Raw genomic sequence first — 16,264 nt, 5'->3', positions numbered from 1 at the left:
TCATTGGGTTAAGCCGCTGCCTTCGGCTCAGGTCATGATCTCAGCGTCCTGGAATGGAGTCCCGCATCGGGCTCTCTGCTCAGCAGGGAGCCTGCTTGCCTCTGTCTCTCTCTCTCTCTCTCTCTCTGCCTGCCTCTCTGTCTACTTGTAATCTCTCTCTGTCAAATGAATAAATAAAATCTTTAAAAAAAAAACAACAACCATGGATTCCTTAATATAACTTAAAAAAAAAAAAATCTCAGTAGGGGCCCCTGGGTGGCTCAGTTGAAGCATCCAACTCTTGATCTCAGCTCAGGTCTTGATCTCAGGGTCATGAGTTCAAGCCCTGTGTTGGGCTCCATGCTGGGCATGGAGTCTACTTAAAAAAAATTAAAGTTTAAAAGAATTAAAATATTACAAATAGAGTAGATGTCTTATATCACCCTCCCTCCATCCATTCCTCTCCTGTGAGGTCATGGGGTATGTGTACCTTGGTAGTACCAAACTTTCTTGGAAATAGATGTTCCAGTGTATATTCTTACCAGCATTGTATAATAGTTGCAGTTTCTCCATATCCTTACTAACATTCAGTACTGCCACACTTCCATTATTGCCTATCTGATGGGTATAAACTGTATCCTACTATTTTCATTTACGTTTGCCTGGTTATTATGGAGGCTGAGTGAATTCCCTGCAGGCCAGGGAGCTCAGCTGGCAGAATGACAGCCAGTCAAGGGCTTTTTTTTCTCTTGTAGGATTGGTTTTGCCTCTTTTTGAACTTTATCGAAATGGAATCCTACAATATCTCCTCTCCATGTCTCTCAATCATTCTTTCCAATTTTTTAAAGCTTTTAGTCAATATTTTCTATTCCGGGTAGTTATTTTAGTATACTTTTCCTCACTAATTTTCTCTTCACACCCATCCATTGTCTGATTTAATTCAGTATGCTTTTCATTCTTGTTCTTTTTGGTTCTTTTTCATATCTGTTAGGACTTTTTTGAGAGTCCTGGCTTTCTTTCTCAGACCTTAAGTAGTCTTTCAGAATTTCAGGGCACATATACATTTACCTTTCTCATCACCATCTGAGAATCCTGGATACTGCAATGTTTGGGGGTCTGATTCTTGTTGGTTTCTGCAGATTCTCCCTCATGTGATTCTTTCCCTTTTTTGTGAATTTGATTGTGAAATTGTATTCTTTAGGATTTCACTTATGGCATTTCTGGGAGGCCTGACTTTATACCCGAGAGGGTTTGCACTTGATTCTTCTGCGTACCCTGGGTCAAGACCTAGTTGAGACTTGTTTAAACTGAATTAGCATCTTGGGGCTTTTCAGAACACACAGGTGACATAAACCCTAGCCCCAAGTGGGTGAGGGCCAGTGTGTGGCTTTCCATTCTCACAGGTGATAGTTCCTCTTCCACTTAGAGCGAAGGCTCGGAAGACAGCTTTCTTTGGAGCTGCCTCCAACCCACGCAGCCTTCCATTGGGTCCGGGTATTCTGAAAAATCTCCAGTAGTTTTGTGGCTCTTGCCTCCCCAGCCTGTTTAAAACCAAAGCTCTGGTTAATTCATTGAATTCAGGCTTTTTCATTATTTTGGCCTCTGAAGATTTAGTTTCTTTCCTTTTATTTCCATTCCTTTGATTACAGGTTTTCTTTCATTACTGTCTCTAAAGAGTTTGTTTATATAGTTCGTCCTGCATTTTCAGGTATTCTCTGCTAAGGGAGTTTTAGGTTACTTGGTCTGCCACATTGCTGGAAGTGAAGCTGTAATACTATTCTTTATTCTGTTCTAACTGCTTGAAATTTCCTCAGCATCATCCTAACTACTGCTACTATCATATAACAACTTTCCCATGTCTTCAGATAGAGTTTTCCTAAATACCTTTTTAGTGAATGTGTAGTATTTAATAATTATCTAATTGGTCCCCATTTGATGGGTACTTTTCCAGTTTTTGCTACTAAAAATGTTGATGGAATGAACACCTTTATAGCTACGTCTTGCCGTGTGACCCAGATAAGTACTAGAGGTTGAGTTACTGAAACAAGTAATACTAAACCTTGTAAGGCTTTTGATATCTACAGTTTAGGTCATTTGGAAAGAGCAGTCTTTCCAGCGATACAGCTACGTATGTGGCAGGAAGGAGCCAAGGCTCTGGCTTCTGACGCCCTCTGGGGGTGAACATGGCCACCTGCGGTCAGTGTCTTCCCTGGGAAAATGGAACTGTTGGATTGGTTAGGTGGCAGGATTTCTGTCTGTCCTGGTCCCTGCGATTCTCACTGTGCTCTTTCTTCCCTATTCCCAGGTGACCTCTCGGTGGACCTTCCGATGCCCAGGATGCCCTCAGGCCCTGTCACACGACGATTCTCACTTCCATGAGCGGCACAAATGTATCAACTTCTTTGTCAAGGTGTATGGCTATATGCCCCTACTTTACACTCAATTCAGGGTGGACTCTGTGCTCTTCAAGACCCGCCTGCCCCATGACAAGACCAAGTGCTTCAAGTTCATCTAGGGACACTGCAAGTGCTGGGAAGAGGATGAGCAGAGTGGGGGAGATGGCTTCTACGGTTCTTAGACGTTGAAGGACCCCAGGGACATCCGCTGGGTGGGTGACCCAAACCCTCTACTGGGAGAGGAGGCGGGAAGAGTGGAAAGGAAGTAGCCTTCTTCCTCTTAAAGTCGGCCACACTGGGCCTGGAACCCTGGTCAGAGGACTCGGGGGTTCCCTACACAGGGCACTGACTGATAGCTTACACTGAGGACAATGGGGACTCCGGGGAGTTGCTCACGCAGTTCATAAGTCCAGGACAGCTGGTTTGTGGTTTTTAAATTCAGTAACAACTATTATTATTATTATTTAAAAGGAGAAAGTTTGAGATTTGCCATTTGAGGCTTATTTATATATAAGTGTGTATATATATGTATGTATATATGCACACACACTCTCTCACATACATATACATATATATATAGAGAGAGATAGATAGATTTTGGGGGGGGGGAGGTTTGAGAGTTCTGCCTGCTTCATAAAGTGAGGGACCCACTAAGTTTTCTGATGTTCTGGACTAGTGGAGATGGATCCTGACCTTATGGTATCTGGCTTATCCTTAAAGATCATCTCCGTATTCCCCAGAGCGTCTATGTGCAAAAGCAAAAAAGGACCAGGCTTGGCTTTCCTAGGGGGCTCTTGGACGAGATAAACCCTCTTGGTTTGTTCTTTCCTCCATCTGTGCCAACTGGTAATCTGGAGCTTGAGTCCTCCTGTTGCTTGAGTACGTTGGGAGGACCTGCACATTTGGGAACAGCAAGGCTTCCCTGTGCTGGGTTCAGTGCTATTTGAGGATTAATTGCTAGGTTGAGCTGTCCCAGCTCCCATTATCTCCCATTTGAAACAGAAGAATGAGGAAGGAGTGAGACCTGAAGATGGTGCTCCCAGATGACTCTTCTTGTTCGGCCCTCCTTTTGAAACGCACATTGTGCTTTGGCTTCAGGCTTTCCTGAAAGTTCTCTCTTGTTAAGAGAACAGAGAATTGGCAGGCCACACCTCCAGCTGTGATCTAAAGTGGTCTGCAGGTTGGCCTGCTCTCTCTGGTGTAGAATGAGCGAGCATCCTTTGCGGACCCCCACCCGGCTGGCCGGGAAGTCTTATAGCAAGGCACCTGCCTTGGGATAAATACCTTGGTGAAATTCACCTTCCTTCAACCTTTGTCTGGACCTATACCCTATGTTACTTGTAGTTTTTAGATCCCTTATGCCAGGTTGTTCCAGAACCCCTTGAGATTTGTTATGTGCCAGAACGAGAAGAAGACATCATTTATTATGTTAGGCTCCAGTCCAGCCTGAGATTTCATAGGCATTCATACCCATGTTACCACTTCCCACTCTGGGTTTACATTTCTATTCCCTGGCTGAAATGGAAATAAGCTAATTTTCTTTTTTTTTGTTTTGGTGGTGATGGCAGTAGGGGACCCGAAGAGGCTATTAGTGGCATCTGGCAGGGATTTAACCCATGACTTCTACCATTTTCCTGGACCCCACTTTCTTGCAGTGGAGTTGAATACAGGTGGTTTCCCACAGCTGGACAAAAGCTCAGGTTTGTCCTGGTCATGTACATGCCTTAAGCCAGTTCTGTCTTCCCCAGACCTTGACACCCTGTGCTTCTCTTTCCTGGGGCACATTCTTCTCTGACCTATCTCATTGGGTCTCTTCAAGTATCATTCTGAAGCAAGATTCTGTCCTGTAGATCCCACCCAGGTAGAGGGATAGCTGGATTAAAAGACCTCTCCTTATTGGCAGGCAAGACCAGGGCTGCTCCCAGGACTTGTGGCCTCCAGGGATTCCCACTGGCATCTTCTTGTTGCTCTCCTATAGAGGCAGCTACCCAGGAAATTCAGCCCTGCTTCTCAGCAGCCCAGCAGAGAGGTCCAGACTCCCGGCACCGTAACTTTCTAACTCCGCTTTCCTGACTCCTAACTAGTATAGCCTTCTTCCCTCCAGGGAGCCAAAGAGTGTGGTGTTTTGAGCTATATATGTGGCTGCTATTTTTATCTTGTTTATTTTTGTGTGAGGAACTCATAAACTGGCTTTCAGTGGGACCCCGTGAGAAAAGAGCAGTCTATTAGGACCCCTGTTGTGGAGCCAGGCTGGTGGGTCCCCAAATGCTGTTGGGAGATCCAGGAGTAGCCGAGTGGTCTGAGATTCTGGATGACATTGAAGTCTACCACAGGAAGGCTTATGCTGTCAGAGCCTCAAGGTGAGCACTACTTGGACCTAACAGGACACTAACCAGAGGGGCTCCAAACAGTAGGCTCTGGTGGGCACCGGCCATGTTCCTAAGCGATGCTCCTCAGGAGCAAGAGGCTGGGCAGTCAGACCTTTTACGTTACTCTGTTAGGTGCTCCTGGAGAATGGATGCTGCTTTTTGCAGGGTGGTTGGAGGAGGCCCAGCTCCATGCTTCAAATGCCCTTGATGCTGATCTGTCCCATTGGGGGAAACAGATGTCCTCTAAACCACGTGACTGGGACTCATTTAGAACAGGAAAACAGCTCTGCAGCTTACATGGGTTTCCCCCACCCTTCACAGGTCACACCTTTTTGCCTGGTCTTTGCTGTCAGGGCCCAGGATGTGTTCGTCCGCGGCTAGCCAGTTTGCTCTTAACCCTGAGGGGCATTCACCAATGTGAGAGCCTCCCCAAGGTGCTCATCAGGCCGCTCTGAGCTTTTGTGCCCCTGGCAGTGGTTTTCCGTGTGTTGTGGACTGCTCCTCAAGCCCAGGCCTGCGCACTGTCGGGGAGGCCCTGTCTGGGCAGGTGGGGGTCGTCTCTTCAGTCGCTGCCTGTGTGTGTGCTCAGGGAGCTCCTGGTTTGAAATGATGATATTTGGCAGGGGGAAGCTCTTTGATGTCCATGCCATGTCCATCCACCTCGTCCCCCTTTTCCAGTCATGAGCACAATAGTCTTATGTTGGATTTTTGTAAAAAAATAAAATAAATGGAGACTTTAACACAAGCAGTGTGGAGGTCCTGTATGCTTTTACTCCACAGGGCCAGAAGAGTGACTTGAGAGAAGGGGCCTGCCTAATTGCCGGGAGCCACCAGCTGGGCCCCCTCCCCGCACAAGCCTGTGGGCTGCGTGACTGGTCTTGGAGCAGCCCACGCACTTGAACCTGTGTGATGCTGTCAGCATGCGTGGACGTGGGCCGCCTTGCCGGGGCTTGGTCCTGGGATCCGTGGTTCGATGGCACAGGGAGGAATTCAGGTGTCCTTTAACTGATGGCTGTGGGATCTAGGATGGCAAGTGCCAGCTTCTCCCTTCTTCCTTTTTTCATGGTCATTTTAAAAATGTGTGTGTGGTGTGGTGCTGCGGAGCTAGCAGTGTGTTTAGATCTCAGAGGTGGAAGTTAACATAATGCGAGGCATCCGCCATTTGGCCCACAGTAGAAATGCTGCTCACTGGGGTGACGTACTGAGAATTTCTCAGCGGCTGGCTCTGCATTCCGCGTGTCTTAATGCTGGCTTGTTGGGGGAGATTCTGGACGCACCGGAAGCCACTACTTGCCCTATCTCCTGTTCCATTGGATGAATGACTTGACAAAATATCCAAAGAGGGTCACACGGGAATCCCAGCAGGCAACAAGCTGAATTGGTAGCCAGACCTGTAGTGCTTTCGGAATAGAGCTGATGTGGTGTTACCAGAGAGTTAAAGGAGCCTGCCGCACACTGGCTGAGAAGTCTTATTTTTATTTTTTAAATCTTCATTGACAAAGGAAGACAAGAAAGCATGCCAAGGAGAATGGAAGACGCAGATTGGATCCCAGAAGACACCATCAAAGTAGGGCAGGAAGCCTAACCGTAGGGCTGGGTCTGTCTGTTATTAAATTTCCCTTTTCTTGGTTTGTTTTGGTTTGTTGGTTGGTTTACTTTTCAAGTTTTAATTTAAATTCCAGTTGGTAAACCCTTGACTTGTTTTAATTCAGCAAATGTTTTTCTCTTTCTCAATTTGTCTTCGTATTTGGGAAAGTACAAATCCTGGTCATATCGCAGGGTTGTCATGTTAGGGCTTAAACTATTTAGATTCTATTTGAACTATTGGTCCCAGTATTTCACCATGAAAAATTAAGTATATTATTTGTAATATAAACCCGTATACTTACCAACCATTTTACTGTATACTTGGTTTATTGCTGTCTGTGTATCCATCCCCCTATCCATGTATCCGTCTTCTCTTCATCCTTTTATCCATCTTATTTTTGGGCACATTTCTAAGTGAATTAGTGACATTAATATACTTCCTTCCAAATACACATATTATTAGCTGGAGGTCAGTATTAATTTCTATGTGTTTAATATAAAATTTAAATATAAAATTTATACCCTGCAATGCACAAAACTTAAGTGTACGCTCTTTGAGTTTTGACAAATGCATCTACCTGTGTAATCCTACCCCTGTCAAGACAGAGAACATTACAGGGAGGCCTTGGTGGCTTAGTTGGCTAAGCATCTGCCTTGGGCTCAGGTCGTGATCCCAGGGTCCTAGAGTCGAGCATGTTGTGCTCCCTGCTCAGTGGAGAGTCTGCTTCTCTCTCTCTCCTTCTGCCTCTCCCCACTGCTTGTGTGCACTCTCTCTGGCTCTCTCTCTCTCAAATAAATAAAATCTTTAAAAAGAAAAGAAAAGAGAACATTACTGTTAAACCCAGAAAGGTCCCTTATGTTCATTCCTGGTCATTCTCCACTCCACCCCCTTGAGAAAACCAATGATTTGATTTTGTTTCTTTTTCACATTGGATTTGTTTTCCGTTTTCTAGAATTTCATGTAAATGGTGTCATGCAATTTTTACTCTTTTGTGCCAGGCTTCTAGAAACTCAGCATATTTTTGAGATCTACCCAATATTGTGTTTATTAGTGATTTGTTCCTTTTATTGCTGGGTAGTATGGCCTCACATGGCAATATTCATCCATTATGTTGCTAGACACTTGGGCTGTTTCCATTTTGGGTTATCAGTAATAAAACTGCCATGACCATTCATGCGCAAGTCTTCTTGTGGATTTATCATTTTCTCTCAGGAGTGAAATTGTGTGACAGATAAGGTAGGTATAATACACATTTAGTTTTATTAAAAAAAAAACAAAAAAACTGCTGGACCTTTCCCCTAAGTCTTTATACCCATTCTCTACAGTAACCAAAAAGATTCAGAGTTCCGGTTACTCACATCCTCACCGGGCTATGCTGTTGTCAGGCTCTTTAGCCATTCTGGTGGGTTAGTAATGGTATCTCCTACTTTTCCATGTGTATCTCCCTGAAGTCTAGTGACATTAAGCACCTTTCTACATGCTTACATCATTTATATGTATTTTCTTTGTAAAATATCTGGACAATATTGGTCTTTTCTGTATTGCTTAAAAATACATTTTTTTAAAAGATTTTATTTATTTATTTTACAGAGAGAGAGAGAGAGAGAGACACCATAAGTAGGCAGAGAGGCAGGCAGAGAGAAAGGGGGAAGCAGGCTCCCCGCTGAGCAAACAGCCTGATGTGCGGTATGATGACCTGTACCCAGTATTATAATGTTCTACCGGAAGTTTCGCTGTCCTCAGAATCCTCTTTGCTCCACCAGCTCTTTCCTTCTGACCCCTGGCAGCCACTGATCTTTTTACTGTCTCCATAGTTTTGCCTTTTCCAGAATGTCCTATGATTGAAATTATATAGTATGTAGCCTTCACATATGGGCCTCTCATTCAGGTATGTGAATGCTTGTTTCCTCCATCTTTTTCGTGGTTTGATAGCCCATTTCTTTTCATTGCCGGATAGTATTCCATTGTATGGATACGTTGTCTTTTTATTGTTGATACTCCCCCAATTTGTGGATTGCCTGTCCATTTTCTTGATCTCTTCGGATGAGCAGAAGCTTGTAATTTTCTTTTTTTAAAGATTTTATTTATTTATTTGAGAGAGAAACAGTGAGAGAGAGCATGAGCTAGGAGAAGGTCAGAGAGCGAAGCAGACTTCCCATGGAGCTGGGAGCCTGATGCGGGACTCGATCCCGGGACTCCGGGATCATGACCTGAGCCCAAGGCAGTCGTCCAACCAACTGAGCCACCCAGGCGTCCCAGAAGCTTGTAATTTTGATATGGTCTTACTGTCTCTTATTTATTGCTTTCTATGACTCAAGAAAGCCATGCCGCAAGGTCTTTTTTTTTTTTTTTTTTTTTAAGATTTTTTTTATTTGACAGAGATCACAAGTAGGGAGAGAGGGAGGGGGGCAGGGCTTAATTCCGGGACCTGAGCAGAAGGCAGAAGCTTTAACCCACTGAGCCACCCAGGTGCCCCCATGCCACAAGTTCTAAAGATATTCTTTTACATTTTCCACTAAGAGCTTTATGGTGTTAGCTTTTACATTTCAGTCTAGGATTTTTTTTTTTTTTAATGTTTCCTGAACTTTTTTATTCATGGGACTCTTTTTTCTTAGGGAACATCTGATGGCACTGTTATGTTCCCTGGATCCCACTTCTCTCCTAGATGATAAACTCCTAGAAGGCAAGGGACTGTGGTTAGTATGTCTTCATTGTCTCACAGTAATTGGTTTGTTGACTGATTTTAAGGTGATCTTATAGCAGGAGCAGGACATTTAATGTGAGTGTTAGTTCTATGTCAGCATTTTATAAAAGATAGGTTTTGTGGGTGTTTATAAACACAGAAACCAGCATTTTTTCTGTTGTTGTTGTTTTGTTTTTTTTTTTTCTTTCTTTTTTTTCTTTTTTAAAGAACAGGTTAAAATAAATTCTATGTAAGATCTTGGAACACTAATTTGGCATCTATACCAGGACTGAATGGAAAGTGACTTCTTCAACAGATCATTTTTGGAGGAACAGAAAGTCACCATTAGTTAGCAGATTTATATGCTGGGTCTAAACATCTGTTCAAAAAACAAAACTCCCATTGGAATATTATCAGCCAGATTTTCAAATGTTACTCTACTTTATTCACAGACTTAAAAAAAACAATTAAAATGGGGCACCTGGGTGGCGCAGTTGGTTGAGTGTCCAACTCTTGGTTTCAGCTCAGGTTGTGATCTCAGGGTGATAAGATCGAGCCCCACATCAGGCTCCACACCTCAGTATGGAGTCTGCTTAGACCCTCTCTCCCTGTCTCTCTATCCCTCCCCAGCTCCTAAAAAAGAAATCTTCAAAAGGATCAGGTTAGCATTCAGGATATAATTGTCTGTCCTTTTTTTCTTTCTTAAGATTTTATTATTTGACAGAGACAGAGGGAGCACAAGCAGGGGAAGCGGCAGGCAAAGGGAGAAGGAGAAGCAGGCTCCCCAGTAAGCAAGGAGTGCAATGTGGGACCAGGTCCCAGGACCCCAGGATCATGACCCAAGCCAAAGGCAGACACTGAACTGACTGAGCTACCCAGGTGCCCCTAGAATTATCTTTCTTACATAATCAAGGGAAAAAGTGAACCTCCCTTTTGGTGAGGTGGTTGTTTCTCCTGGGGGAGTTAGCCAGGAGGGCCACTGTAGGAATGGGTAATGGGGCAGACTTAAAGTGATAGTACTGTACCTCTCATTTGCTTCTTACACTCAGTAATAAGAAGAGGAGCTCCTGGGTGGCTCTGTCGGTTGAGTGTCTGAATCTTGATCTCAGCCCAGGTCTTGATCTCAGGGTCATGAGTTCAGGCTGTGCACTGGCCTTCATGCTGGCCATGGAGCCTACTTAAAAAGGAGAAGAAGGGGGCGCCTGGGTGGCTCAGTGGGTTAAAGCCTCTGCCTTTGGCTCAGGTCATGATCCCAGGGTCCTGGGATCGAGCCCCACATCGGGCTTTCAGCTCAGTGGGGAGCCTGCTTCCACCTCTCTTTTTGCGTGCCTCTCTGCCTACTTGTGATCTCTGTCTGTCAAATAAATAAATAAAATCTTAAAAAAAAAAAAAAAGAAGAAGAAGAAGAAGAAACACTATCCCTTTTCATCTTTGCAAAAGCCATGAAGCACAGGTATGTCTGAAAGGTCATAGACAGCCTTACCCCGATTTCACTGTAACGATATGCTGACATTTAATGCTGCAAAATAAACATTCTTGCCTTGAAAAATCTGTAGTTTCTTATTTAAATAACCAAAGGGGCAACTCTTTGACATAAAATAATTTTGCCAGTCAAGGCCCAGCGACACAACAAAAAACACACTAGTTATTTTAGCAAAGAGAATATAATTAGAGATTTAGAAGAAAACAAAATATTTTGGCCCATATCAAGACATGTGGAAAGAAGTTCCATGATCTGAACAACTGAAGTTCAGCACAAAGATATGGTTTATTCTCAGAGCAAAAGAGTAGCAATTTATCTAGTTGTAACCTGGGACAAAGTTTAGTGAGTAAGATTTTTTACTGTCAGCACTGTTGAGATTTGGACCGGATGATTCATTACTGGGGGGAGTGGGGGTGCGGGGGACCTGTGCAGTATCGGTGGCCTTGACCCACTAGATTCCTCTAGGCCCCTTCCATCCCATACCAGTCATCTCTAGACACTGTCAAATGTCCCATGGAGACAAAATTACCCCTGGTTGAGATCAACTGGTTTAGGTCATGTGACCTTTAAATTTACAATAAAGGGAAAGGAACCAAGTTCACAACCAGCTTTACGGATCACTACACATAAAAATATATTCTAGTGCAAGCAACTCTGCTAACAAAACACAAACAACCACAAATCCTATTTTAGATAAAATTACTACAGAGCACCTACAATGGTATTGACATGTGCCTTTAGTATGATAGTCACAAGCCTGGTATCAGTATTGAGCACTTGAAACATGGCCAATATGAACCGAGATGTGCTGTTTAAGTGTAAAATTCACTCTGGAGTACAAAGATGAAGTCCCAAGAACATAATACTCTTTTGCATTGGTTATATGCTAAAATAATATAACTTTGAATATAACGAGTTGCTTAAAATATATTGGTAAAATTAATTATACTTATTTTTTTGTAATTTTATATATATAAAATTACATACATGGCTTGCATTTGTAGCTTGCACTGTATCTCTACTGGACAGTGCTGGGCCTAGAATCATGGGTACCACTATTCATCCTCACTGCAACTGCTGAGAAACTGTTCAACAGGTGTGTATCTTCTTGGAAGACAAGTTACTACCAATGCCAACTCAGGCATACATGAAGTTCATGACTGTTAACAATGTGTCTGTTCAAGGTAGATTTTTTTTTTTTTAAAGTTGTATTCATTTAGGGGCACCTGGGTGGCTCCATGGGTTAAGCCTCTGACTTTGGCTCAGGTCAGATCTTAGGGTCCTGGGATCAAACCCTGCATCGGGCTCTCTGCTTGGCGGGGAGCCTGCTTCCCCCCCCCTCTCTGCCTGCCTCTCTGCCTACTTGTCATCTCTCTCTGTCAAATAAATAAAACATATAAAAAAAGATTTTGTGCATTTATTTGACAGTGAGTGAGTGAGCACAAGCAGGCAGAGAGGCAGGCAGAGGCAGAGGGAGAAGCAGGCTCCCTGCCGAGCAGAGAGCCCGATATGGGACTCGACCCCAGGACCCTAAAATCATGACCTGAGCTGAAGGCAGACGCTTAACAACTGAGTCACCCAGGTGCCCCTAGAATTAAAATATTTTCGTTCTGGTAAAATTTACATAACTTAAAAATGACCTTTTAACCTATTTTTAAGTGCACAGTTCAGTGGCATTAAGCACCCTCACGGTTAATGACTGTCACCACCGGCAATTCCCAGGCTTTCTCATCTTCCTCACAGGAAATCTGTGCCCATTAAGCAGCAGTTCCCTATTCCTCACTCCCGTCAGCCCTTGACAGCCTCAGTGTTGTCTCCATGAATCTTTTTTGGACATTCATATAAACAAACTCATATAACAGCGAGTCTTCTGTCTGGTTTATTTTACTCAGCATGTTTTTAATGTTCATCATGCTGTAGTATGTGTCAGAACTTCTTTTTTCTTTAATTTTTAAGTAGGCTCCACGCCCAGCATGGAACCCAATGCAGGGCCTGAACTTACAACCCTGAGATCAAGTCCTGAGCTGAGATCAAGCCACCCCAGGGCCCCCAGAACTTCCTGGTTATGGCTGGTAATATTCCATATTACACACACACACACACACACACACACACACACACACACGGTCCTGAAAATTTGTTCCTCTGTACTTAATGAGAAATTTAGGAGAAACTCCAGTTTTTATCTGTTATTCTTGCAAGCTAAAATCAAAGGAGCACAATGCACAGATTATAACAGGTGCCTAAAAAATGTTCATTGATGATCGGAAGGGCCTACTGACGACTGGGAAAGACTTCATAACACCAAAATTCACTATTTTCAAAATACCGCGTCATAACTAGTTACTAGGTGAAACATTTATATTAGCTCATCTCAAAAATGTCAGCAAACTTTTAGTTGATCATGTTTTTAGTAATCCAAAATTTGAATATTCAAGTTAAAGTTACTTTTTATTTGTGATTGATTTTCTAGCCGGACATCAGGAAGACTCATAAATGGGCTAGGAATTATTACCATGGCTTGTCGTAGAGAAGGGTAAAAGATAAACCCTGCTAGCACAAGAATTATTGTGCACAGGGTGCCCTCCGTTTTTTACTGTGGTCTCACATAACAATATAAGAAAACAAGAAGTAGCCTGTATGTCTAATGACAAGTTGCGGGCAAAATGCTCTTGACAACCTGTGGTACCATGACTCAAAAAATGCTTAAGTTTAATACATGTAAAATAATGTTTCACCAGCTTTACTGCTATTATTGACATACATACCATGCCTGTTTAAGGTGCCAATGTGGTACACGTACATACTGAGAAATGATTACCATGCTAAAATTAGCTAACAGCTCCATCTCCTCACATAATGATCATTTTTGTGGTGATAACTTTTAAGATCCATTCTTCTAACTTTCGAGTACATTTTTCAATAGTATTGTTAATTGGTCACCATGCTATACATCTATCAGAGCTCCAGAACTTACTCATCTTATAGCTGAAGTTTGTACCCTTAGACCAACATCTCCCCATGTCCTCCCCTCCCGGCTCTGGCAAGCACTATTCTACTATTCGAGTTTGCATTTTTTAGATTGCACATAGAATGAGAACAGATGGGAATACCTTGGAGATACTGCGGGTTCAGTTCCAGGCCACTGCAGTAAGGAGAATATTGCAACAGCGAGTCAAATCAGGTGTTTGGTTTCCTAGGGCATATCAAAGTTATGTCTGTAGTGTCGTCTATTAAGTGCACAAAAAAACACACACCTTAATTTTAAAATACCTCCCTGATAAAGAATGCTGACCATCATCTGAGCTTTTAGCTAGGTGTAATCGTTTTGCTGCTAGAGGGTCTTGTCTTGACGCCGGTGGCTGCTGATGATCAAGGTGCGGGTGGTGAAAGCTGGGGTGGCCGCTGCAATTTCTCAAAGTAAGACTACAGTGAAGTTCGCCACATTAGCTGACTCTTCCTCTCATGACTTCTCTGCAACTTGTGATGCGGTTCGATAGCATTTTACCCACAGAACTTCTTTCAAAACTGGAGTCACTCCTCTCACACCCTCCTGCTGCTTTATCAACCAAGTTTCTGTCATATGCTCAATTCCTTGCTGTCATTTGAACAGTTTTCCCTGCATCCTCACCAGTAGGTTCCATCTTAAGAAACCACTTAGCTCGTGTGTGAGAAGCAACTCCTCACCTGTTCAAGTTTGATCATGAGCTTGCGGCAGCCCAGTCCCATCTTCAGGCTCCACTTCTAAGTCTAGTTCTCTTGCTGTTGCCACCACGTCTGCAGTCACTTCCTCCACTCAAGTCTGGAAACTTCAGCTTGTCCAAATAGCAGTATCTCTGAAGCGCAAGGTGAGGTGTGGCTGGACAGTGTTTGTCTTTCTTGGACTTATTTCACATACAGCCCTCAGGGTCCATCCATGTTGTTGCAAAAGGCAGAATTTCCGTGTGTGTGTGTGTGTGTGTGTGTGTGTATGTGTTTAATGACTCAATAATATCCCATATTGTGTGTGTGTGTCCATTTTCTTTATCCATTCATCCATCAATAGACACTCAGGCTGCCCATATCTGAATGACTTCATTTCCTTGGTCTCTATGTCTAGAAGTGGAATGCCAGATCACACTGTATTTTCAATTTTTTGAGGTACTTCATACTGTTTTTCCACAGTGGCGGCACCAGTTTACATTTGTACCAGCAGTGCACGAGGGTTCCCCTTTCTCCACATCCTCGCCAATACTTATTTCTTGTCTTGCTGAGGATAGTCGTTCTGACAGGTGTGAGGCGGTGTCTCATTGTAGTTTTGAATAGTTACATTTTCCTGACAACGAGTGACCTGATGGCCATTTCTATGTCTTCTCTGGAAAAATGTCTATTTAAGTCCTTTGCCCATTTTAAAATCAAATTGGTTTTGTTTTGCTGTTGAGTTGTATGAGTCCTTTATATATTTTGGGTATAAATTCCTTATCATATAGATGGTTTGCAAATATTTTCTTCCATTCAGTAGGCTGCCTTTACTTTTATTGAGAGTTTCCTTTGCTGTGCAGAACTCTTTTCAGTTTGATGTAGTTCTACTTGTTGATGTTTGCTTTTGTTGCTTGTGCTTGATGTCCTATCTGAAAAATTATTGCCAAGGCCAGTGTCAAGCAGCTTACTTCCTACGTTTTCTTCGAATAATTTCGGGCCTCAAAATTAAAGCTTTAATCCTTTTCAAGTTAATTATTGAGTGGTGTAAGATAGCAGCTCAATTTCATTCTTCTCTATGTGGTTATAGCTTCCCATTTATTAAAGACTACTCTTTTCCCAAGGAGTATTCTTGGCTCCCTTACCAAATATTAGTTGACTGTTTCAGTGTGGGTTATTTCTGGGCTCTCTGTACCATTGGTTTGTGTCTATTTTTATGCCAGAAACATACTGTCTTGATTACAATAGCTTTGTAATAAAGCTTGACATCAGGAACTATGATGCCTCCAGCTTTGTTCTTTTTCGAGATTACTTTAGCTGAATATTCAGGGTCTTTTGTGGTTCCACACAAATTTTTGGTGTTTTTTTTTTTCTATTTCTGTGAAAAATGTCATTGGAATTTTGCTAAGGATTTCATTGAATCTATAGATGGGAAAATACTGTTTTTATGATGCAACTAAAACCTATAATACACTGCCAAGCAGCAGCAGACTGTGGTATTTAATCTTTAGTAAATACACTCATGATTGATGTTGGCTCTAGCCTCTGGTGAGATTAGACATTTTCGGCCAAGTTCTACAGGGCCCGTCTCTGGGTTTTTTTTTGCCATTTTCTCCGGAGTTGTAGTTGGTTATTTCTAACCTCGTTCTGGGTTTAAAGAAGAGGATTATTGTTTACCCATAGTTCCACTGCAGTGAATTGGAGAACATCAGATGCTTCCTACCTACCCACAATGTGGCATGAAACGACGAGACAATAGTCAACTCTCCTTATGGCCGCAGCAGAAAACTGGACTCGGGGCCAGAGAGAAGAAGTGTCTCCTTTTCGTATCCACCTGTGTGCTTACTCACAGGAATGTTATCATCAGACAGCTTTGGAGGCTTCTTCACTCTTGTTTCTGGTACTACTTCACAGTAGTTTGGAAGAGCCAACTCCTGCCTGTGTAGGACAGCTGTGAAGTCCACAAGCTTCAAGCTCCCAAGGGATTGGAAGAGCAGTAGCTGTTACCTTTACTTGAAAAGAAGTGGACTAACAGGGATGCCCCTGCTTCCAGGCCTGCTCCTGCTCCTGGTACCAACATGTGACATT

The 16,264-nt window shown here is 43.1% G+C and overlaps 1 protein-coding gene across 5 annotated transcripts in view; it reads left to right on the top strand.

Annotated features, from left to right (window-relative positions):
- EXTL3 (exostosin like glycosyltransferase 3) overlaps nucleotides 1-7,506 on the top strand; it is a 143,935-nt gene extending 136,429 nt beyond the window's left edge. For all 5 annotated transcript variants that reach the window (XM_059372512.1, XM_059372475.1, XM_059372502.1 and 2 more), the window contains one exon: nucleotides 2,285-7,506. In XM_059372512.1, the coding sequence (XP_059228495.1) occupies nucleotides 2,285-2,494 (210 nt within the window). In that variant the 3' untranslated portion in view covers nucleotides 2,495-7,506. The remainder of the gene's footprint in view (nucleotides 1-2,284) is intronic.
- The last annotated feature ends 8,758 nt before the right edge of the window (nucleotides 7,507-16,264 follow it).

This window comes from Mustela nigripes, chromosome 1, assembly GCF_022355385.1.
Source record: "Mustela nigripes isolate SB6536 chromosome 1, MUSNIG.SB6536, whole genome shotgun sequence".
Taxonomy (NCBI): Eukaryota; Metazoa; Chordata; class Mammalia; order Carnivora; family Mustelidae; genus Mustela; species Mustela nigripes.
This window is presented reverse-complemented; position numbering and strand designations above follow the sequence as displayed.